The 23,485-nt window shown below is 37.6% G+C and overlaps 1 protein-coding gene across 1 annotated transcript in view; it reads left to right on the forward strand.

Moving 5' to 3' along the window:
* Positions 1 to 23,485, forward strand: part of RGS22 (regulator of G protein signaling 22) — a 173,534-nt gene that overhangs the window by 79,095 nt on the left and 70,954 nt on the right. Inside the window, exon 16 of the mRNA XM_047088840.1 lies at positions 22,424 to 22,618. Within this exon, the coding sequence (XP_046944796.1) occupies positions 22,424 to 22,618 (195 nt within the window). The remainder of the gene's footprint in view (positions 1 to 22,423; positions 22,619 to 23,485) is intronic.

Genomic DNA, 23,485 nt, shown 5'->3' on the forward strand with positions numbered 1-23,485 from the left:
CACCCTGATTTTTAGTATATTCCTTAATTTTGGCCCCTGGTGGTTTTCCTTACTATCTCAGCCATATATTTAAAAGAGTATTTGTCATATTTTATCCAGTATTTCTAGGTATTTTATAGAGAGAGGGTTTTCATTTTCAAGTAATCTAGCCTCTCTGTATGCCAGAAAAGAAGTCTCTGCAAGAAGCAGTCATGTGTTTTTGAATTCAATACCCACAGCAAGTATTCAAGGGATTTTTATCCTGTTTTTTTATGGATAAAAAGAAACTAAATCTCTGAAATTTTAACCTTGCCAAAGTTTCATAGCTAGAAACAAAACTAAGCCCAAACTTGAGATGCAGAACCTATTTCAATGTTGCACTTTAGCCTCCTTTACCCTATAAAAGTTCTCATGTCTACTTCACAGGACTTTTGTAAGGATTGCATAAGATAATGTGGGTGGATACAGGCATACCTTAGAGATATTGTAGATTTGGTCCAGAACACTGCAATAAAGGAAATATCACCATAAAATGAGTCAAACAATTTTTCTTTTGTTTCCCAGTGCATATAAAAGTAATGTTTACACTACACTGTAGTCTGTTAAGTGTGTGATAGTCCTATGTCTAAAAAACAATGTGTGTACTTTAATTAAAAAGCACTTTATTGCTAACAAATGCTAACCATCATCTGAGCTTTCAGCAAATCATATTTTTTTTTGCTGGTGGAGGGTCTTTCCTTGACATTGGTGGCTGCTGACTGATCAACAGAGTGATGGTTACCGAAGCTTGGAGTGGCCGTCGTGATTTCTTAAAATAAAATAACAATGAAGTGTGCTGCATCGTTTGACTTTCTTTTACTTGACACTCAGAGGCCATTGTAGGATTGTTAACTGACCTAATATCAATATTGTTGTGTCTCAGGGAATAGGGAGGCCCAAGAACAGGGAGAGAGACGGGAATGGCTGAGTGGTGGAGCAGTCAGAACACACACAACCATTAAGTCTGTCATCTTCTATGGGCATAGTTTGTGTTGCCCCAAAATAATTACAAAAACATCAAAGGTCACTGATCATAGATCACCATAACAAATAGGATAATAATGAAAATGTGTGAAATATTGCGAGAATTACCAAAATGTGATATGGAGACATGAAGTGAGCAAATGCTGTTGGAAAAATGGTGTCAATCGAGTTTCTTGATGCAGAGTTGCCACAAACCTTCAGTTTTGTAAAAAATGCAGTATCTGCAAAGTACAGCAAAGGAAAATGCAATAAAATGAGTTTTGCTATATAATGTAGAGCACTCCGTGGAATAAGTAGGTGTTATTATTGTTAGAGTCGATACTTAAGGTTCTCTCAATTATCTAGATAATGGGGAAGGAAAAGAGCAATTTGAAGGTATTGAAGCCAATAGGTTGGAAGGACAGCAGCTCCTAAATTCATAGCTGTTCATTTAATCAATACGGGAACTTAATTGAGTTTCAAAATACAGCTTAAGTCAAACATATACTTCATAGAATATCTTTTACAGTATTGTTGCTCATTAATTAACATTCACTGAAAGCAGCTATGTGCCAAGCAATTAGAACAATGTTCTTGGCTTAATGAGCTCACTTTCTAGTGGGAGGGGGTGTAGAAATGATTAGTGAAGTATTTCAATTTTATTTTAAATAAAACCAAATAAACAGCACCTTAACTGGAGATTAAATTAGTTCTTTCTTCACCAGCAGGTAACAGTTTTTATTTTGTTTGTTCTCTTTAAAAATATTTTTTTGTGGGGTGCCTGGGTGGGTCAGCCGGTTGAGTTTCTGACTTTGGCTCAGGTCATAATCTTACAGTTCATGAGTTTGGGCCCCATATCGGGCTCTGTGCTGAGCCTGGAACCTGCTTCAGATTCTGTATCTCCCTCTCTCTATGCCCCTCCCCCACTTGTGTGTGCTCTCTCTCTCTCAAAAATAAACATTAAAAAAATTTGTCTAAATATATTTTTTTGTGGGGCTGCCTGAGTGGCCCAGTCATTTGGGCATCTGACTCTTGATTTCGGCTCAGGTCATGATCTCACGGTTCATGGGTTCAAGCCCCGCACTGTCCTTGGTGCTGGCAGTGCAGAGCCTGCTTGGGATTCTCTCTCTCTCTCTCTCTCTCTCCCTCTTTCTTTCTGCACCTCCCCCACTTGTCTGTCTGTCCCTCTCTCTCTTTCTCTCTCAAAACAGGTAAATAACTTTAAAATTTTTTTAAAGATTTTATTTTTAATTTTTTAGATGTTTATTTATTTGAGAGAGAGAGAAAGAGCATGAGTGGAGGAGGGGCGGAGAGAGAGTGAGACAGAATCTGAAGTGGGCTCCAGGCTTTGAGCTGTAATCACAGAGCCCGATGCAGGATTTGAACTCATGAACCGCAAGATCATGACTTGAGATGAAGTCAGATGCTTAAACGACTAAGCTACCCAGGTGCTACTAAAGATTTTATTTTTAAGTAACCTCTACACCCAACATGGGGCTCAAATATACAACCCTGAAATCAGAAGTCACATGTTCTGCCCAGTGAACCAGCCAGGCACCCCCTCCTTCTTTTAATTATTGAATTATAATTTACATACAGTGTTACATTAGTTTCAGGTGTACAACACAGCAGTTTGACAGTTCTATATATTACTCAGTGTTTACCATGATAATTGTAGTCACCATACAAAGTTATTACAATATTATTGTATATTGTTAATACAATATTATTGTATTGTTAATACAATATATTCGCTATGTGATACTTTCCATCTCTGTGACTTATTTATTTTATAACTGGAGGTTTGTAGCTCTTAATCTTTTTTTAATCCATTTCACCTGTCCCCTCACTCATCTCCCCTCTGGCAACAACCAGATTCTATTGGTTCTATATATTTAAGATCCTATTCGTTTATTATTTGGTCATTTGTTTTTTTAGATTCCATATATGAGTGAAATTGTATGGGAGTTGTCTTTCTCTGTCTGATTTATTTCACTTAGCATTATACCCTGTAGGTCCATCCATGTTGTTGCAAATAGGAAGCTCTTTTCTTTTAATGGCTGAGTAATATTCCGTTATATATATGTGTATACACACATACACACACACATACACACACACACACACACACCACATACTTACCCATTCATATATCAATGGACATTTAGGTTGCTTCCGTATCTTGGCTACTGTAAATAATGCTGCAGTAAACATAGAGGTGCATATATCTTTTTGAATTAGTGTTTTCAGTTATTATTTTTTAAAATAATCATCAGCTTCTTTTCTAATACCTCTAGGAGGGAGAGAACTATTTCCTTCTTTTCTCATTTTTGAGCCAAAAACTTTCATCCTTTGGTCTTATTCTTACCCTATGAAGCAGTGCAAAATAAATGTTTCTCTTTTGGGTGACAACATTTCAAACAAAAAACTATAATGTCATGTTTTATTCATAACAACATTAGACTAAATCTCAAATCTTTTCAATATCTTTTACCATAGCTACATGAAATCTTGACATTTGGAAGTTCCTCTCCTGACATCTCCATTCAGTAATTTGAGAGCTTGGAAATATTCCAGCCTCTAGTGAGAGACCCTGTTGCTTCTATGTATGTACATTCCTCAAAGAAATCACTTGATGGGTGGGTCCCATGGCAAATAAGTCAGTCTTAAGTGACTACTACTATCTACCCGGAGTCTGTAGTGCTGTCACTGGTTTATTCTTGTGTTTGCAAAATTTCACAAGAGAGAAAGAACACACAAAAGCTGAGTCAATAAATGTCATCAGACCCATATTATGCACTGATATTTTGGGGAAGCCTAAGTTATGATCTGATGGTAATGCAGAATTCATTAATATATTCATTCAGCAATTATTTACTGCTATCCTCATTCTCTCTGGCCCCAAATCACTTTAGTTTCGTATTAGGTTAGCTTAAGACACAGTGTAGAGCCAAATGAAGTTCACACCAGGTTGTGCAGCATAATCCTACCTGAGGGTTCTACAGGTGCGTCCATGTATTTGGCTCCTTTTCTCCTTCCTATTCCTGTCTGTTACTGTAGAAACAAGAAATCAACGTAAACTGGATAGCTGTTGGATCACCAATACAAGCATGTGTTCCCCAGCCTAAAAACTTTTCCTGACATTTCCACAAACATCTATCAAACAACTAGGCTCTGATCCATGGTGGGAACCCTCTGGTCGGGGTGGGGGTGGGGGTGGGGCAACAAAACACACACAGGTGCTATCAAGGTTCGAGAATGTGCTCTTCTTTTGCCTACTTTTCCAGAGAACCTTAGAAGGATTGAGAAATAAGAGACCATGTAGCTCTTTACCCATAAAATTTGCATTGCCTGACAATGTTTCCCAATGTAGTTTGAACTAATTTTAGGTAACCAAAACTCTGGGTGTTACCATAAATTCCTTTGAAAAAACTTCTTACAGCACAAGAGGGACAGTGTTGAAATTTTTCCTGATAATCAACTTAGTTTTTTTCCTTGCTTGCTGCCATCCATTACCTTAATTGTTTAGCTCTTCTCCTTACTTGGCATTTACAGGATTTAAATACTTCAGGGTGGTCCTGACATTTTCATTAAAGTGCTATGAGCTAAGTGCTCCCTGTCTAGGCTGATGGTGTATTTTCAGGTGCACTAACAGAGCTCATTATTTCTTTACACAGCAGCAGCATTAAGAATCAAGCTGTGTTTCCTAAAAGATAAATGGGCATGGGTAAGGGGTGAGGTTGGGGTGGTGATTTAATATGGAAAATCATGTGCCTCTTCATAGCTTTATGGTAAGTTTCAGTGTCTTTATAATTAGGCTGTGTCTTGAGTGCTAGGCAATTATTATTCAGGCTTTGTTGCATTATTTGTTTTTGTTACCAGAGAGATGGTGTCCCAAGTAGCAGTCAGGCTTGGAATCCTGAGCACAATGAATCACTGAGCATGAAATCAGCAGAGTTCTCATCTTGCATTGCATTTTATTGCGCTTGCTAGTGAAGTGGATTCAGGAAGAACACATATAGCAGCCAGCTTTCTGGCTAACAGTTATTCATTCATTTCCCCTATTCCTGATGTTTATACCAGCTATCCACATTCAGTCTTAAGATTTTAATACTATGTGATTATTAACCAAAAGAGGATCTCCAAAGATCCTCTTTTAATCCTCTTGTTTCAAGAAAAGTCAACATATAAATTCCTCTAAGCCATAATTATCATTATACCTGACATTTATTTAATGTTTACCATCTCTTAGGTTCTGTGGTAGTCATTTTACGTGGATAATTGTCTTTAATTCTTCACAATCCCAAGAACCAGATATGGGTATTATCTCCATTTTACAGATTAGGAAACCGAGATTTAGACAAAGTGAATACTTTCCTGAGGCCATCCATTTAGCAATTAGTGAGCTTGGAATCAGACCCAAATATGCAGACTCTAGACTCTTAACTTCTAAAGTTGTTGCTTTCTTATTATCTAGAAAAAGGAGTATCTGTTTATCACCTTATTTAATCTTTTCATTTTGATATCTTAAACTATCTTTATAGACATCAGATACCAAATTTCATCCTTAACCTTTCCCCCCACCGGACTGTTAAGTTCCATGAAGACTGTCTGCTTTGTTCACCTTGTGTGTTCAGAACTGAAGCTGGCATATAAAAGATGCTCTAATATTTACTGAATGACCGAATGAGCTCATTGGCAAATTTCTATCCTTAGCAACATATTATAAACCTTATTGTAGAAAATCACTGATTATATATGACTGCCAGCCAGGTGTTTTTATTTACAAACATTAAAAAAAATAAAGTAGTTTAATGAGCCTGCATATACCATTACCCAGCTTCAACCGTGAACAGCATTCTATCTTTCTAGACGTGCTGTGTGTATAGTTCAAGTTTGCTTTTAGAAAAGAGCTCCTGAGAAATTTCACTGGAACAACAGTGAAGTCTCCCTGTCCTTTTCTTTTTCCACTTTACCCGAGGAATCTTAAAAATAAGGTTGCTTCCTGAAACTGAAACTGTGAAATCAATGTGTAAAACAGTGTGTAAATAAAACACAGCAGTTGTCTAGACAATGGTTTCACAGGCCTGCAAGACTTAAAATGAAGGTACCAGTACATTTATAGAAGGGATGTTCCCACCAAGAAGAGGCATTAGTCAGCAGTGCATTCACAAAGGGAAGTTTTGCAGAGACTGACCTTGACCTCACACTTGAAGCACTATCCTTAGCTGTCTACTTCCTGAGCACATTATTAGCCTAATAGATCCAATAGAGAGAACATTCATGGGGATCATAGTTAACTTCCCTTATTCTGACTGTAAGCAACCTCTATACTTAAGCTTGCTTTCTAAGGTGATGTGCTGGCTAACATAAACATCCAACCTGTTTGACGGTTGATTTTCTCATTGTAAAGTAATCCCTCAATGATCTGGTTTCATTTATCAGTTTCTCTACCTTTGTTAGCATGGATTAGCTTCCTTGTGAGACAGGTTTTTTTGTATGTGTTTTTTTTTTTAAGTCAAAAATGTTAAATAGTCATACTTTTCTCATTGAATTATTCTTTGTTCACTGACTTTCAAGAAATTATTTTTATTGGAGGTTAAATAATTCCATTAGTTTAAATACATGTTTTGTTTTTGTCTGTTAACAGGTTTTTCTGGTTAATTAATCCAAAACTTAGCAAAATAATGTACTTATTTGTTCCTTAGGTTGCCTTAAATTTTGTAGTAATAACTCTTTTTGTGTGTAATTGTTTATTTTATTCCCTTCTATATTAATCAGTTTTGCTTAAAATACCTTAAGCAATGGCCCAAGTTAGTCTAAAGCCTAGTATATTTTGTCCCTTGAATTTGTGGTTTGTTTTTGGCTTTGCTTAACATGTTCTGTTTTCCCTCCTGATTTTTCATTCTGTCCAAAATGATTCAAGTTTGTTTCATTCTTTTATCCTACTGGCATTTTTTTTTAAGGTTCTCTTTTGCACTGAGTTCTTAGTAGAGTCTGAGTAATTGCCAGAAATTCTCCATTTGATTGTCATCACATTATCTTTTTTTGTGCAACTCCATTTGTGTTGATCTCTGCAGTAGTTTGCCTCTCAGTATCAGGATGTTGCAATCTCTAGGAATCTTTAAGATTCCTAATTGAAAAACCCCAAGGTCCTTCACATGAAAACCCATTTGTGGAAAGCACCATCTGCAATTTATTCCCTCTCGGCATAGCTTCTCAGTAATGTTTTTGAGCTCCTAGTGGGATATGAGAGGTCATTAAAAATCATCATTTTTTCCTCTTTTTGTAGAAAAAAAAACTGGATTGCTTGAACTTGCTCATTATTTTCTTTTTCTGCCTCATATGAACTCAGATAATGATGTTCTATGCCCGGTAGAGCTGTGAATGGTTATGAAAACAGACCTCACTTTTTGCTGAAGTAAATATTTTGTGATTTCTGAAAGTGTCCTGTATCAGGACATTTATATTCCTTTTTTAAATCCCTCTAGGGACTCTTTGCCTCTAGGTTTTTGAAACACAGTTTCATCTTGTTTCATATAAATTCCAAGAATAGAATTTTTGAGCCTAGTCGAGAAGATCCCACATTACTTGCTATTTGCCTCAAGCACAGCAATATGTTTTGTTGTTGTTGTTATGGCTTAGCAGACATCTGTTCTGTTGTGTTTGAGGTTATCTGTGAAATGATTTTGGTTTTTTGGGAACCTCGACACTGTATCAAGATCCATTAGTACCAGTTTTATTTCCCATGATGCTTCATGTTTTTTCCTCGTAGCTGTTCCTTATATTCTCTCGGGAGGACTAGTTAACAAGCTTTTCCCCACTAAACGCTTACGTCCTCTGATTTACTAATCAGACTGAAGTTAAACTGAACGTTTGAAGCTCAGCTTTGCCCTTTTCTAAATGAGGACTCTGCAGAATGTAAAGTTTCAAAGAAAAGCTTGTTTTCGCTCTTCTTGCAGTTCAACTTTACTCCAGTTTAACTATTAAAAAGAACTTTACTATATCCATGTTTTAAAAACTGGATGTCAACTAAACAGTACTTAAGTAAACTGTTATAAACTGGCATATACTGGTGTGAACTGGTATATTCTGGTATGTGACTTTGCCTCCAGTGAATATTTGAACTAGTTGGTGTCATTTGCCTTTTTTTCTGACTTTATTTCTCTCTTTTAGCAATCATGAGAGGAAAGGGGAGTATATGCCTTTTAATCAGTGATGTGATGATAAATATTTAACAACCAGCTCTCCAGGGGGAAGAGCCACCCTGATCTGTACCATTTGTGTATCTCTGGGTGTAAATACTCTCCCCGTGAATGATTTCAAGCTGCCAACATGACATCACTGAACACAGGGTTAGGAAGAGACATGTGTTAGAACATGCAGTAGTATTTCCACCACTCAGATACAACAGAGGTAAACTACCTCAAGAGAACGGGTGATAGTAAAATAGTAAAGTCATTAGGAAGTGATGAATTTTGAGTATTCATTATCTTTGTTTCCAATATAGTTGAATTGTAGGTTCATGTAATTTAGTTTTTGACAATAACTACATTTATCAAGCTGCTTACATAATCCCCCAAAAATTCATGAATTCGTGAGCTGGTATGAGGTGGTTACCGTAGACCATTGCTTAAGACAGAGGAAAAGAGAGGACAAGAGAACTTTCACTCTGATCCTTTCAAGTTTCTCTAATGTTACAGTTATAGACAACTGCCCTACACCTTTATTTTTTCTCCCATCCTTTAGAGACTGCTTATGAACCCCTTGCTTACACCTACCAAAGAAGGCACATCACTTTTGCTCCAGAATCTCCAGGTCCTGCACAGTTTGCTTATTATGAATTGAAAGAAGGAGCTTATGGAAAAAAGTGTATATTTCAGTAGCCAAAACCTTTTTTCTTCTTTTGTCTGTAGAGTGTTTGAAATAGCGTCATGGGTTTTATGGGATATGTCTTCTTCCTTGGGAGCCAGCTAGGTCTTTGTTGATGCCACCTTATCAGCCCATCTGGCAGAACCGTAAAGCTGCCTCCCGATAAGTAGAAGGAAATAGCAGCAGACAGCTTTATATTTCCTGTGCTCTTGGTGGGCATCTTGGGCAATTACTAGAAGAATGTGAAAGATACATATCTTCCTACGGCCTTACTAGTTACACGATTAGAATTCCTTCTTTCACCATTGCAGTGGGGGTAAGGAGTCTAAGAAAAATGGACTTTGCTAATGACACCAAATGCTGAAGCATAAATATTTTCTCCTAACATCTAGTGTACTTTAATAAGTTATATTGAAAATCCACCTTTTAAAAAGTATTTATTTTGAGAAAGAGAGAGAGTGAATGGGGGAGGAGCAGAGAGAGGGCTAGAGAGAGAATTCCCGGTTAATAACAGAATGCTCTGTTAGTGCGGAGCCTGACATAGGCTCCAACTCCTGAACTGTGAGATCAGGACCTGAGCTGAAACCACAAGCCAGACACTCAACTCACTGAGCCACCAGGCATCCTGAAATTCCACTTTTTAAATGTCCCCGATTTTAGTTAACCGGTTGATATGCTCTGCTAGATATCCTAGAATTTAGTATTAAGATCTCACAGCATATAGGTTCTGACACATCTTGTCCCTGGTGTACTGTGTGACTCACTTTAAGTCGTACAGTTCTGAAGTTGAAGTTTTACATTTTTCTTTCTTACTTCCAGTCCTGGCCTGGTGGTGACAGCAGCACATCATGCACTCAGTGTTACCAGGCAATCACAGAAAGATATATACACATGATCATTAAAATAAATACATCAAAACCAAGTACGTGAAACTGTTCCATTAACATAACTAACAGCTGAAATGTAACATAACAAATCAACACATGTGCTACAACATTTGGTATTATTCTTTACTTTGCCTTTTAAGGCTGCACAGAAATTTTTCTTGTTTTCATTGGAACTCAGATGAGTGTCAAGCTGAAGCTCATCAAGTGGCCCCTATTATGAAAAAGATGCTTTCCCAAAAACTAGGCTCACCTTTGGCACAGTGAGAATACTTTGCTGGGTGCTTCTACAGCTTGATAATTGGAATCTAACTCTGTAGCTGTCATCATTTTGTCTTTGCTACAGTAAGAAAGCCAATAGCACCGAGAGTTGTGGAAATTCTTTTCTTTTTTGCTTTTTGACACTGTTAAAAAACAAGGATAAATTCAATAAACCCACAATTCTCCTGTCTTAGGTATGTTTTTTTGTAGGCTTTTTGATGCAGTAAGAAAACATCAATACATTCCAGGGTCTATGAGGATGAATAAAATGTGGGACAACTAAGCCTGAAATGAAATGCGTTACGATATATTTGAAAGGCAGTTGGAATCCACTTCCATCCGAGAATATGTTTATTATCATAATAGTTTTTAAATGATTTTGAAAACTATTAAGTGGCAATGCTGAAATCTTACGTGAAAAATTACCTTAAGGTTGAAAAAATTTTTAAATCACAATGGGAAATGGCATATTTTAATTTTGAGCCGTCTCGTGGGTAGAGCTATATACTTCGCATGTATAGGATATTGGCTCTAATTAATGAAGCATCAGAGGTTTCCTTGAAGAAGCAAGCACGGAAACATTTTTATGTTTTTTTCTTGTAATGGCAACAAACTGACGTGTACGAAAAGTAATTTCAGTGAAATATTGTCATTTCGCCATCTTTTAGAAAGCAAAACAAAATGATTGTCAAAATGTTGTTTCTTCCACATTGCTACAAAAGGCCATATTTCATTCTTTCTCATTGCTGTGTAATATTCCATTGTGTATATAAACCACAACTTCTTTTTTTATTTTTGTTTTATTTTTATTTTTTTAATATATGAAATTTATCATCATATTGGTTTCCATACAACACCCAGTGCGCATCCCAAAAGATGCCCTCTTCAATACCCATCACCCACCCTCCCCTCCCTCCCACCCCCCATTAGCCCTCAGTTTGTTCTCAGTTTTTAAGAGTCTCTTATGCTTTGGCTCTCTCCCACTCTAACCTGTCTCTCTCTCTCTTTTTTTTCCTTCCCCTCCCCCATGGGTTCCTGTTAAGTTTCTCAGGATCCACATAAGAGTGAAATCATATGGTATCTGGCTTTCTCTGTATGGCTTATTTCACTTAGCATCACACTCTCCAGTTCCATCCACGTTGCTACAAAGGGCCATATTTCATTCTTTCTCATTGCCACGTAGTACTCCATTGCATATATAAACCACAATTTCATTATCCATTCATCAGTTGATGGACATTTAGGCTCTTTCCGTAATTTGGCTATTGTTGAGAGTGCTGCTATACACATTGGGGTACAAGTGCCCCTATGCATCAGCACTCCTCTATCCCTTGGGTAAATTCCTAGCAGTGCTATTGCTGGGTCATAGGGTAGATGTATTTTTAATTTTTTGAGGAACCCCCACACTGTTTTCCAGAGCGGCTGCATCAGTTTGCATTCCCACCAACAGTGCAAGTGGGGGGTGGGAAGGAGGGGTGGGTGGGAGATGGGTATTGAGGAGGGCACCTGTTGGGATGAGAATTGGGTGTTGTATGGAAACCAATTTGACATAGATTTCATATTTAAAAAAAAATGTTGTTTCTTCCCATCTCTCTCTGTCTTCTTTTCTCCCAACTTGTTTCTCCATTCCACTTTCCAATTCTGTTCTTCCTCCCATCTCCATGGTATCCAGACTACATTTTTTTTTTTCTTTATGGTCTTGTTAACTATCCTATGGTCATGGGAGTTTAGTTAAATAAGAACATTAACTCCCAGAATTTCAAGACTGTAGGAGATCTTTTTAAGGGGAAGCATTGCTTCCCCCCCCCACCCCCACCCCGCCGCCGCCATCTGATACAGAGGCCAAGAAAGTGAGTCACCGGCACAGGTGTAGAGCGGCTGGGCAAGCCGCCCATTGTGCATTTCCTGATTACATAACCTTTGAGTGTCTCCAGGAGAGATGGGCTTTAGAGCCGTGCTGTGTGAAGTGCCAGGCGGTTCGATCACAGACAGGCAGTGCTTGTGTCCCTTTTCAAAAACTTTCCTGTGGGGTTGTTAAAGCATCATAGGTTAATGTTTAAATTGGAATCATGTCGGCCACAGCTGCGCGTGAGGGAATCTTTGCTTTAATGTGAATCAGAGTAGCTGACTGGGATATGAAGGGAGCATTTTCTTCTCCAACATTAGCAACTTGGTTATTTACTCAGTGGTTAGAAAGGAAGAACCGGGTGGCCAATAAAAAAGCAAATGACCCAAGATACTTAAGCAATGTGTAAACCATAATTAGACTATATTATTTAGCTATCATATAGCATAATCCTTATATTTCATTTTAAAGTCCATTCATATCAACTTAAAAATGATCTTCATCAGCTTTGTAGAGGTTTTAAAGGTGTGTTTTAAATTTTTTTAGCCTTTTAACTTTGTTTCATATATGTGATTACATCCTTTGTTATATATAGTCAGTTGTCAATCCACTTATACATTGTCCCTAGATTATTAGAAACACATACTAGAAAGACATTGTCAGATTTTAATGCTGTAATTCAGTTGATTGTACTATAAATTTACAGAGTGGCCTAATAAAGAATTGACAATCAAATCCATTTTTTCCTTCTTATCCCCTTAACCACTTTTGTTCCTACCACTCTGGGAGCAGAGAGACCAGAGAATGAGCCTCAAAAGGAGACAATAAATTTGCATAATGTGGTCTTGGGACACTTTGGAGAGGATGACCTTTCAAGCCCCTTTCTAATGTTTCCAGTTCTGTAATTTTGTAATAAGACTAGTGAAGACTCAGGGAGGTGGGGGAAGTATGTGCTCTTAAGGATTATGCTGATTACTATAGTGGGGGTTGATACTTGAACAAAGAGAAATTACTTAAATCATAATGAACAATGTTCCCATAAACTGACAGTGAAGAAGGCCTCTCCCCTCCCAAAAGGTGAGAAGGCAAACAAATATCTAAATGTAAGTGCAATAGAGAGGGGAAATATTTTTAAATTTCTGTTAAGATTTTCATTTAATATATTTATTCTTTCAAAAAAATTTTTTTTAGTAATCTCTACACCAAATATGGGGCTCAAACTCATGACCCCAAGATCAAGAGTCACATGCTCTTCCTACTGAGCCAGCCAGGTGCCCCTAATGCATTTAGTCTTAACAGAGAAGTCTGTGAAGCTTTAATCCAAGTTCTAAATAAAATATTTGGGATTTTGGTTTTGATAACAGCTATTCAATTCATATGATTGCAGTCAGAAAAATGTGTGTTTCATAGCAAGGAATATTTTCTGCCTTTCTTTTCTTTATTTTTAGCTCTAAATATATGTGAAAATTTCTAGGATTTTTGTTTGAGAGAAATCTTATAGTTTAATCTAACTGGTGTCTGGTAAATATAGGGAGAACATATAACTTACTACTTAAACCAGGATTCTTTTTGGAGTGAAAGGGAAACTTAATTATGCCAGGATGATAGGCTTAAACCAGAGTGGGGTCATATGTCTATCCTAATTATAGTGCCTTGAGACTATGGAATATGCAGTTAAATAATATGCAAAAAACCAAACTCATCAAAAAGAGATCAGATTTGTAGTTACCAGAGGCAGAGGTTGGGGGGAGGGGAAGATTAGTGAAGGTGGTGAAAAGGTACAAACTTCCAGTTATAAGATAAATAAGTACTTGGGATGTAATGTGCAATGTGATGACTACAGTTATCATTGCTGTGTGGTATACGCAAAAGTTGTTAGGAGAGTAGACACTGAGTGCTCTTCACGAGGAAAATAATTTTTTCTTTTTTTTTTTGTATCTATATGAGATGATGGATGGTTAAACTTACTGTGGTAATTATTCCACAATATGTGTAAGTCATAGTATGTTTTATACTTTAAACTTGTATAGTGCTATATGCCAATTATTTCTCAGTAAAACTGGACAAAAATAGTTGAACAATAATAACAACAGCAAAAATATGTATGGACCCCTGTGGCCTCATAGAGCAAAGTAAAAGTGTGAGGTCAGGAAGGAAGGTAGTAGACAATAGCCTGGAAAGAGTCTCACTGCACTTGGCCAGAAGTCTGAATTTTATTTTGTTTCTTTTTGGAATGGAACTGCGGCCTCTTATTTCCCCCTCATATTTTTTTTTCATTGTATGAAGTTTATTGTCAAATTGGTTTCCATACAACACCCACCCCCTCATATTTTTATACTTGTTCTTAACAGTTTCTCCTTGTCTCAATGTAGAGAGTTAAATTCATAGGACTTGCATTTGAAGAAGAAGGCGAGGAAAGTGCGAGAGTCAAAGATTGTGCTGTGACTGGTGTGTTATTTATGAAAACTGGAAATACAGAAGGAAGGGAGAGGCTTGGGAGGCTCTGAAACAATAATTTGTTATATTATTGAGTCACTGGGTTTGAGGGTCTACAGGCTATCCACATAACAATAGCAAGTTAGCAACTAGAAGCAAAGATTTTAGCTCAGGAAAGATATCAGGCCTAAAGATATATACATACATATATATATATATGTATGTATGTAAATATCTTCTGCATATATAGTTAACTGTTAAGTCTTTGGGAATGGACAAAGTTTTTCATTCATCCACTCATTCATCCTAAATTTAGCATTATGCTAGATGCTAGGAGTACAGTAGGAAAGTAGACCCAATCTGTTTTCATAGACCTTGTGGTCCAGTGGGAGACACTTACAAGTATAGAGGGCCCCATAGGAGCATGTAAGAATTATACTGAAGCCAGACGAGTCAAAGAAGACTGAGTCCTTTAGGATGAATAAAAGCCCATCAAAAGGTGGAAAGAAGTAAGGCTGGAGTGCATAGAAGGCATAGAGGGCACCATGTGAAAGTCCTGTGAGAGGGTGCCTGGCATGTGTGAGAAACTGAAAGAATGTGGACTGAGAAGAAAATATAGTTGAACATAGGGGTGCCCAGGTGGCTCAGTCGGTTAAGCATCTGACTCTTGATTTCGGCTCAGGTCATGATTTCACAGTTTATGAGTTTGAGCCTATGTCGGGTTCCACACTGACAATGTAGAGCCTGCTTGGAATTCTCTCTCTCTCTCTCTCTCTCTCTCTCTCTCTCTCTCTCTCTCTGCCCCACCCCCATTCATGTGCTCACGTGTGCTCTCTCTCTCTCAAAATAAATAAATAAACTTAAAAAAATAAAACATTAAAAGAAAGTTTAAAAAAATAGAGTTGAACAAAGAATTTTAATGAATGCTTTCCTTTAAGGGAGCAGAAGAAAAGGAATCATCAAAGGAGTCTGAGAGTGGAAATAAGCAGAGAATCAGGAGACAGTGTTGAGGGCAGAGAGTCAAGGAGAGGGTAATCAACAATGTTAAAGTTGCAAAAGGAATCAAATATGATGAAGATTAAGGAGAGAAGCTATTGAATTGGTGTTCCTATGGTTGTCAGTGATCTTAGAGATCACTTTCACTGGCATGAAAACCAGACTTCAGTAGATTGAAGAGTGGAAAGGGAGTATGAAGATTTGTAGAGATGAGAGAGAAAGGCAGTAGGTTGTGGACAAAACAGGCAAGAAACTTATTTTACAATGGGAGAGACACCTCCCTTGAACACCTTTGTAGCATAAGGAAGAAGATAGAATCAATGGAAAAGTAAACTAAGGACAGTGCTAAGGACATAATCGATGTTGCAAGGTTCTGGGGAGAATGAATCAAGACCACACATGAATGGTTTAGTCTTGGAGAGGAGTCTTCCTTTGAAACATCAGAGAAAGAAAAATATTTACAAGAAAGCTCTTGAGAAGAAAGTTGAGGGCATTCATACCAGAGTTTTTTCCCAGTTAAGTGTAAGATAAATCTTCTGAAAGTGAAGAAGTATAAGGATAGAGTTGGGAGCTTTACAGAGGAAGGCAGAGCTTAAAAGTGGGGAGGTAAGATTTGATTAGAAATAAGCAAGAACTCACCAAGTTTTGTGATCACAGCTGAGGTTCTTTTTTTTCTTTTTCTTTTTAAGTCTATTTATAATGGAGCCAGTTGTAGTTTTTATTGGGAGCTTGAGGATAAAGTTGGGAAAATGAATGAATGATTCAACTGACTTAGAATTGGGCCTTGATAAGGCAGAAGATCAAGGTAGGAGGAATTAAGGATGTTTAAGAGTGTACTTGAAATGATGGGCAGTCTTCAGACCCGATTGTGGAAGAAAGTAAGAGAAACCAGGTGGTGCACAATTCATTTGAGGGATAGAAAGAAGCTGTATATTGGGCTGAAGGTAAAGTTATGTTTAGGAAGAGGTCTAAAAGGATGAAAAGCAATGATCAGAGAAGAATTGGTGTTATTAATATAGTGAGTGGTGAAGTGAAGTGACACTCATTCTGAAGAAAATCATAAAGCAAAATTTCAGAAGGTAAAAGCCCAAGCCAATTTGATATAGTCACATACAACAATCTGGCTTTACCATGGCGTCATGCAATGTCCACCAAGGTATAATGATAGACAACATAAATAGCATTTAGAGTCTCTCTTGGGACTGTGGGTAGCAGCAAATCTTAAAAGACAAACAGAAAAAAAAAAGACAAGCAGAGTGAAAGCAAGACTGGGAGAGAAAGGGAAAAGAATAGATTCAGGTGTGCACCAGAAGGTGACTGTCCTTTCTCTTAGTGTTATTCTAGTCATCACCAACTTCTTTTGTGCTTTACCCACTTCACCGTTGTCATGTTTTTAAATCAAAGAAACCAGGGGCGCCTGGGTGGCTCAGTCGGTTAGGCGGCCGACTTCGGCTCAGGTCACGATCTCACGGTCCGTGAGTTCGAGCCCCGCGTCGGGCTCTGTGCTGATAGCTCAGAGCCTGGAGCCTGTTTCCGATTCTGTGTCTCCCTCTCTCTGACCCTCCCCCGTTCATGCTCTGTCTCTCTCTGTCTCAAAAATAAATAAATGTTAAAAAAAAATTTAAAAATCAAAGAAACCATACTAACTTCTACACAAAGAGTTTGGTATGTGGCATGTGAAATGTTTGTTTAAACTATACTTTCAATGTAGCTGACCTAGTGACTAAGCAGTTGCTTTATTTTTGCCATTAGATGCCATTGCTGCCTAAATAAAACCTGACCACTGGGTTTAAAATTTTTTTTTAAAATGTTTCTTATTTATTTTTGAGAGAGAGAGAGAGAGAGAGAGAGAGAGAGGCAGAGGATGAGTGGGGGAGGGGCAAGGAGAGAGAGAGAGAGAGAGGGAGACACAGAATCTGAAACAGGCTCCAGGCTCTGAGCTGTCAGCACAGAGCCTGATGTGGGGCTCAAATCCATGAACCATGAGATCATGACCTGAGCCTAAATCGGACACTTAACCGAATGAGCCACCCAGACACCTCCTAACCACTGTTTTTTCACTTAAGCCATTTGAAGAGTGAAATTTCCTCTCCTTTGAGGTAGATTTGCAATTATTGACGCAAATTCTAGAGACACTTTTCATGTTGTTAATTTGACCATTTTAGTCTTTAGTTTTTGAATTTGCCTTAGTATGACATTATTTTAATTAGTGCACTTTTAAAACCTGTAACTTACAAAATGTTTAAGAATAGATTTGAATCTGATACAAACCTAACTTGTTAGATTATTTAGATTTACAAGTCATTTTTCTGCAGCCTAAGTGTCCACCAACTGATGAATGGGTGAAGAAGATATGGTACATATTCACAATGGAATATTACTTGGCCATTAAAAAGAATGAAATCTTGCCATTTGCAACGATGTGGATGGAGCTAGAGAGTATTATGCTAAGTCAGTCAGTCAAAAATAAATACCTTATGATTTCACTCATATGAGGAATTTAAGAAACAAAACAAACAAGCATAGGGAAAAAAAGAGAGCCACACTAAGAAACAGACTCATAACTATGGAGAACAAACTGGTGGTTACCAAAGAGGAGGTGGGTGAGGGGATGGGTGAACTAGGTAATGAGGATTAAGGAGTGTACTTGTTGTGATGAGCACTGGGTATTGAATGGAAGTGTTGAATCACTATATTATACACCTGAAACTAATATTACACTGTATATTAAGTAACTGGAATTCAAATAAAAAGTTTAAAAAAATATTTAACTCCCAAGGTTAGAAAAAAATTATGTGTATGTAAAGCAAATTTCATTTTAAATATCATATAATCATTTGGTAAGAGTATGGTTCAAGGGGTGCCTGGGTGGCTCAGTCGGTTAAGCGTCTGACTTCAGCACAGGTCATGATCTCATGGTCCGTGGGTTCGAGCCCCATGTCGGGCTCTGTGCTGACAGCTCAGAACCTGGAGCCTGCTTCAGCTTCTGTGTCTCCCTCTCTCTCTTCTCCTCCCCAACTAGAGCTCTGTCTGTCTCTGCCTCTCAAAAAAAAAAAAACAAAAAAAAACCAGTATGGTTCAAACTGGACTATTCTGCCCAATGGACTACGTACCTTTGTTTTAGGGAAGGAAGTTTCCAACACATGGATCGCCTAATTAAATAGAACATCCAAATGTCTCTTCAATATGCCCCTTCTCTCACATTTCACATCACTTAGTAATAAAAAGAAGTTCCCTGTTGCTGTTCAAGTCTTATCTTTTTTTTTTTAATTTTTTTATTTTAACGTTTATTTATTTTTGAGACAGAGAGAGACAGAGCATGAGCAGGGGAGGGGCAGAGAGAGAGAGGGAGACACAGAATCTGAAACAGGCTCCGGGCTCTGAGCTGCCAGCACAGAGCCCGACGCGGGGCTCGGACTCACGAGCTGTGAGATCATGACCTGAGCCGAAGTTGGACGCTCAACTGACTGAGCCACCCAGGCGCCCCACAAGTCTCATCTTTTAATACTTCAAAAAGTTTAAAGTCTGCTCCATCTAGTAACTTCCCCTCTCCTAAACCTCATTAATGCTGTCTAAAGATCTTTTAAGTTCTCTTTATGTTTTAGAAAGTTTCAGTGCATGACTCATGAAATTTCTCTGTACATTTTTATCATATGAAGCTTTCTCAATATCCACACAGATAGCCCTAATAACATATATGCTACCCAATAACTTACCCAATTCCAGTGTCTATCTCCATTTCTCCTAACTTAACTATGGGCTAGCCTTATGTTGGAATTCATCAGAATTTAGAACTACTTGTGCTTTAAATTTTTGAAATCTGAAAATTCCCCTTTCGGGTCATCATTTCACTTGAGGATACTAGTCTTCCATTCATCCATTTAGCAAATATTTATTGAGTGAGTGCCTTGTTATGTACTGATCTTTATAGTACTCCCTTTTAACTGCTCTCTACATGTCCTTCTCCCTTAGCTTCACTCTTTTTAGTAAGCTCTACACCCAGAGAGGGGCTTGAACTCATGACCCTGAGCCAGTCAGGCACCACATTTATTCTAGTTCTTTGAGACTCCACCCTGAATATTACATTACTATCTTGTAGTAGGCTTTGTGGTGGATCATTTCAATTGTACGTCAACCTGCCCGCTCAATTCTGACCTTTCTTTCTTAGGCCCTTTTACTATTTCCTCTGACTTTATTAATTATGTTTTACAGTCAACATTTATTGATATTTACTTACATATTTATGCAATTCTATTGTTCTCTATTCCATCCTGCTCTTACCTTTGTTTATTTTATGTGCATAGTACAGTTCTGCTGGTGATGGATTGTCTGCTTCTGTTTATTGGTTTGTGACATCTTTGTTTTCATTTTATCAGGTATTTTTGCTGGGTACAAAATTACAGGTTAGCAGTTATTTTTGCTTAGCACTTTAAAGACTCAAGGCTAGAGTCTATACCTGGTCGAGTCCTGCTCTTAGGGTGTTTTGGGACCGTAGGATATTTTTTTTTTTTTTTTTTAATTTTTTTTTTCTTCAATGTTTTTATTTATTTTTGGGACAGAGAGAGACAGAGCATGAACGGGGGAGGGGCAGAGAGAGAGGGAGACACAGAATCGGAAACAGGCTCCAGGCTCTGAGCCATCAGCCCAGAGCCTGATGCGGGGCTCGAACTCACGGACCGCGAGATCGTGACCTGGCTGAAGTCGGACGCTTAACCGACTGCGCCACCCAGGCGCCCCGACCGTAGGATATTTACACGGGCTTCCCCACTGGCAGGTCCTGAACTATAATACTAGTTCCCTCAGTAATGAGAAAGTTTCAAAAACTCCAGTTATAGGTAGTTATAAAGACTTTGACTGTTAGTCTGTGTGAGATGAGAAGTTACTGAGGAGTTGAGAAGAGTGATAGGCAAAAGGACCTCTCTATTTGCTGTCATAAGAAAACACTAAGAAAGCAAAGAGGAACCTTTGAAGACCAGTTAAGAGGCTATTGCAAAAAGCAGGCAAGAGATGAAGGTGGCATATAATTTCTTATCTGGCTATTGAAATAATTTCCAAACTACCTCAAATCTTGTTCAAACTGTTCAAACTGTTTCTCTTTCCTGATGCCATAGTGATTTATTTCTAAGATTCATATCCAATAATGTCACCCCTCAGAGAGCCCTCGTTATATATCTTTAGGTAAAATTCAAATTCCCTACCAAGGACAAAAGGTCATATCCATGCCATGGCTCCTGCCTCACTTTATAGTATCCTCTCTTATTCTACCTCTTTCCATTAGCCAGTGTTATCTCCTTGGAGTCTAGAATCTCTCCATAGGTTATAAAACCTCCCTAAGCCTTAATGCCTTGGCCCAGATTTTCCTTCTTCTTAAATCATCTTTCTCATCAATTCCCTTTTCTTGCCTGATTGACTCCAACTCATCTTTAAAGATTCAGCTGAAGGATTAAGGATAAGACAAGCTTATCTTTTCTTGGAAAGGTTTCTAAACCTTTTCCTTTCCCATTCCAAGACATAAATGAGTCTTTTCTATGGATTTAGTGCAATTCAATAACATTTACGGCATCCACTCTCTGCCAAGAACAGTTTTAGGAATTGGAGAATGACAAAAGAACAAGCTATGGTATTTGCCCTCAAGGACCTCGTTCTAGAAGAGACGATACATAATACATAACTGCATTATAGTGTGGTAGGTATAGCAGTAGAAAATGATCTTGGGAGGAGGGTGTGAGTGAAGGCTTCCTGGAGGAAGAAAAATACATGTTGGTGTTTAAAGAGTAAGTCAGGGTTTATCAAGTGGACAAGGTGCGCACGGTAAGGTGAATATCCAAGATTGAAGGAACAATACATGCAATGGTGTGGAGTGGCAAAACAGCAAGGTTTAGGAAAATAACAGAAGAATTAGCATTTGAGTATGATGTTTAAAACATGATTACTGGGATGTGAGTTTGAAAAGAGTGGACAGGCAGTCATTGATGTTCTTATTTGCAATACGTACTTCTGTGGTAGTACTTACACTGTATTTCATCTGCTGATTTTCATCTCCATGTCACCACCAGTGGGCTCCTTCAGAGCAGGTATTGGGTCTTAATCATTAATCTTTACATACATAGCACCTATACAAGTGTCTAAGATGTTAGTAGATACTCAGTAAATGCTTGTTATTAATGTGGACCCTTTAAAACTTTTAAAAGATTATTTTACGTAAGACTATTTATATTTGGTATTTGGTATGACTCTCTCTGTCTCTCTGTCTATATATCAATCTGTCTGTCTATCTATCTGATCTACTGCCTGGGTGGAATCTGGACGTTATCAGGTCCAAAAACTAAGTAAAAAATTAAATTAAGTGCAATTAATTTGACATTGTTAGTACAACTGCATTTAAATCCGATATGCAGGGCATGACATATTCAGTATGTAACATTTTAAAAAATAAAATGTTAATAAATTACTTCTGAGATGTAAATAGCTGTTATTTAGAGAAAAGACAAATGAGTAGAATGGAATAGACATTTATGCTTTTTCTAGGAAGCTAGAAATTCCATGTGTATCTTTCCATTGACTCTTACTTCCTTCTTGTATCTCTTCCACAGCATTCTGCACCAAATGGAGATATTTTTACAGCAGAAAGGGGTAATTAGCAACAGTCTTAAGAAGTCTGCAACTCAGTTGGGTAGGGCAGGTAGTTTGTTGGGTCCCTATACTAGGAGACCAATAGCCAGTTTTTCAGTCCTTGTTTCTTGCCTCGTGTGTCCAAAAGGGCATTCCAAAACATTTTGGAAAGTAGCCCTAATGTGTTAGAAATATTGTGAACATAAGGGAAAAAGGAAGCATATAACCTGGAATCAATTATAATAATACAAAGTAGGAATCTGATAAAAAAATATTAAATATCCAAATGATATACTCTTGTGTAAGATCCATGGCAAATTGATTAATTACCATTGAAGAAATAGGAAAAGGAAAGAAAAGCCTTTTGAATAAACAGATTGCTTTGACTTAAGTAGTTTTATGCATCTTTTCAAGAAAAAAAAATCACTTGAGCTTGTATCTCTTCTCTTACCTTTTTAAAATGCCTTTGCTGAGGAACCTGCTAACCATTATGGTTTCTCCCAACAACCTCTCATTTCTCCCCCTTCTCCCTTAGTATCTTTTTGCCACATACATTGCTCCTTCGGCCACTCTTGACATTGGACTCCAACAGGAAAAGAAAAAAGAAATTTATATGAGAATACAGCCACCATTTGAAGACCTTTTTGACACAGCAGAAGAATATATCCTTCTCCTCCTTCTTGAGCCCTGGACACAGATGGTAAAATTAGACCAAGTTGCTCTTAGAAAGGTATTGTGGCACTAAGAAACGGTGTGTGAACCGTTCATTTACTACAAAACTGATGATAAGCAGCATTATTAATTCACAAGAGAAAAACTGAAAAATGTCTTACATGGGCCAGGGACTCAGAGTTAAAATTTGGCAGTTTCAATATTAGAGCCGGGAAAGTATTTATTAACTTTATTTTTTGCCAGTTTCTCTATTGTGTCCTAACGAAAGACTAAAATCTTTGTCATTTTTTAGTTCTCCGTACAAATATGTCGACAGAGAGAAATCTGAGTTTTGGTTTCCTGCGAACCAACAAAATATGCCACGATAACGTTATTGGTTTTGTCCTTTCTTGCCATTTCTCTGCAGTGGCCTTAATTTTGATTAATGGAAAAAAACCCTTTAATTTTATACTGGATGAGTTATAGTAAATATTGCACCCATGGAAAATAGAAATGTTTCATATGTACTGTGGAAAACACATTTTCTAACTTCAGTGTTGCTATTTTAAGATGCCCCTAGATGTTCATCAGGTCAGACTGCTTGATTAGATAAAAATGTCAACACATCTTTTTCAATTCCAGCAGAGGTCATTTTAAATCTCAGTGCCTGAATATTTTCACCATTCTTATTGATGGGTGGAAGACATTTCTTTAAATATTTATTTTAAATCACAGATTACAACCATTCATGGGTATCTTTTATATTAAGTTGTGCATGTACCCTGTACATGAGGTCATTTCTAGTAGAACTCTGCTGCCCTCGTATTGCTATTCTTTGTTCATGTCTCAACAACTTTTTAGTCATATCTTCTACCAGAAAGAATAGGTTAGATAAATTAAGATAAAATTAATACCCAAACACCTCAGATAGAATTACCTTACTGGA

Source organism: Lynx rufus, unplaced genomic scaffold (assembly GCF_022079265.1).
Source record: "Lynx rufus isolate CCGP_SWC_20201006 ecotype Redwood Valley unplaced genomic scaffold, mLynRuf1.p SCAF_26, whole genome shotgun sequence".
NCBI classification, from domain to species: Eukaryota; Metazoa; Chordata; class Mammalia; order Carnivora; family Felidae; genus Lynx; species Lynx rufus.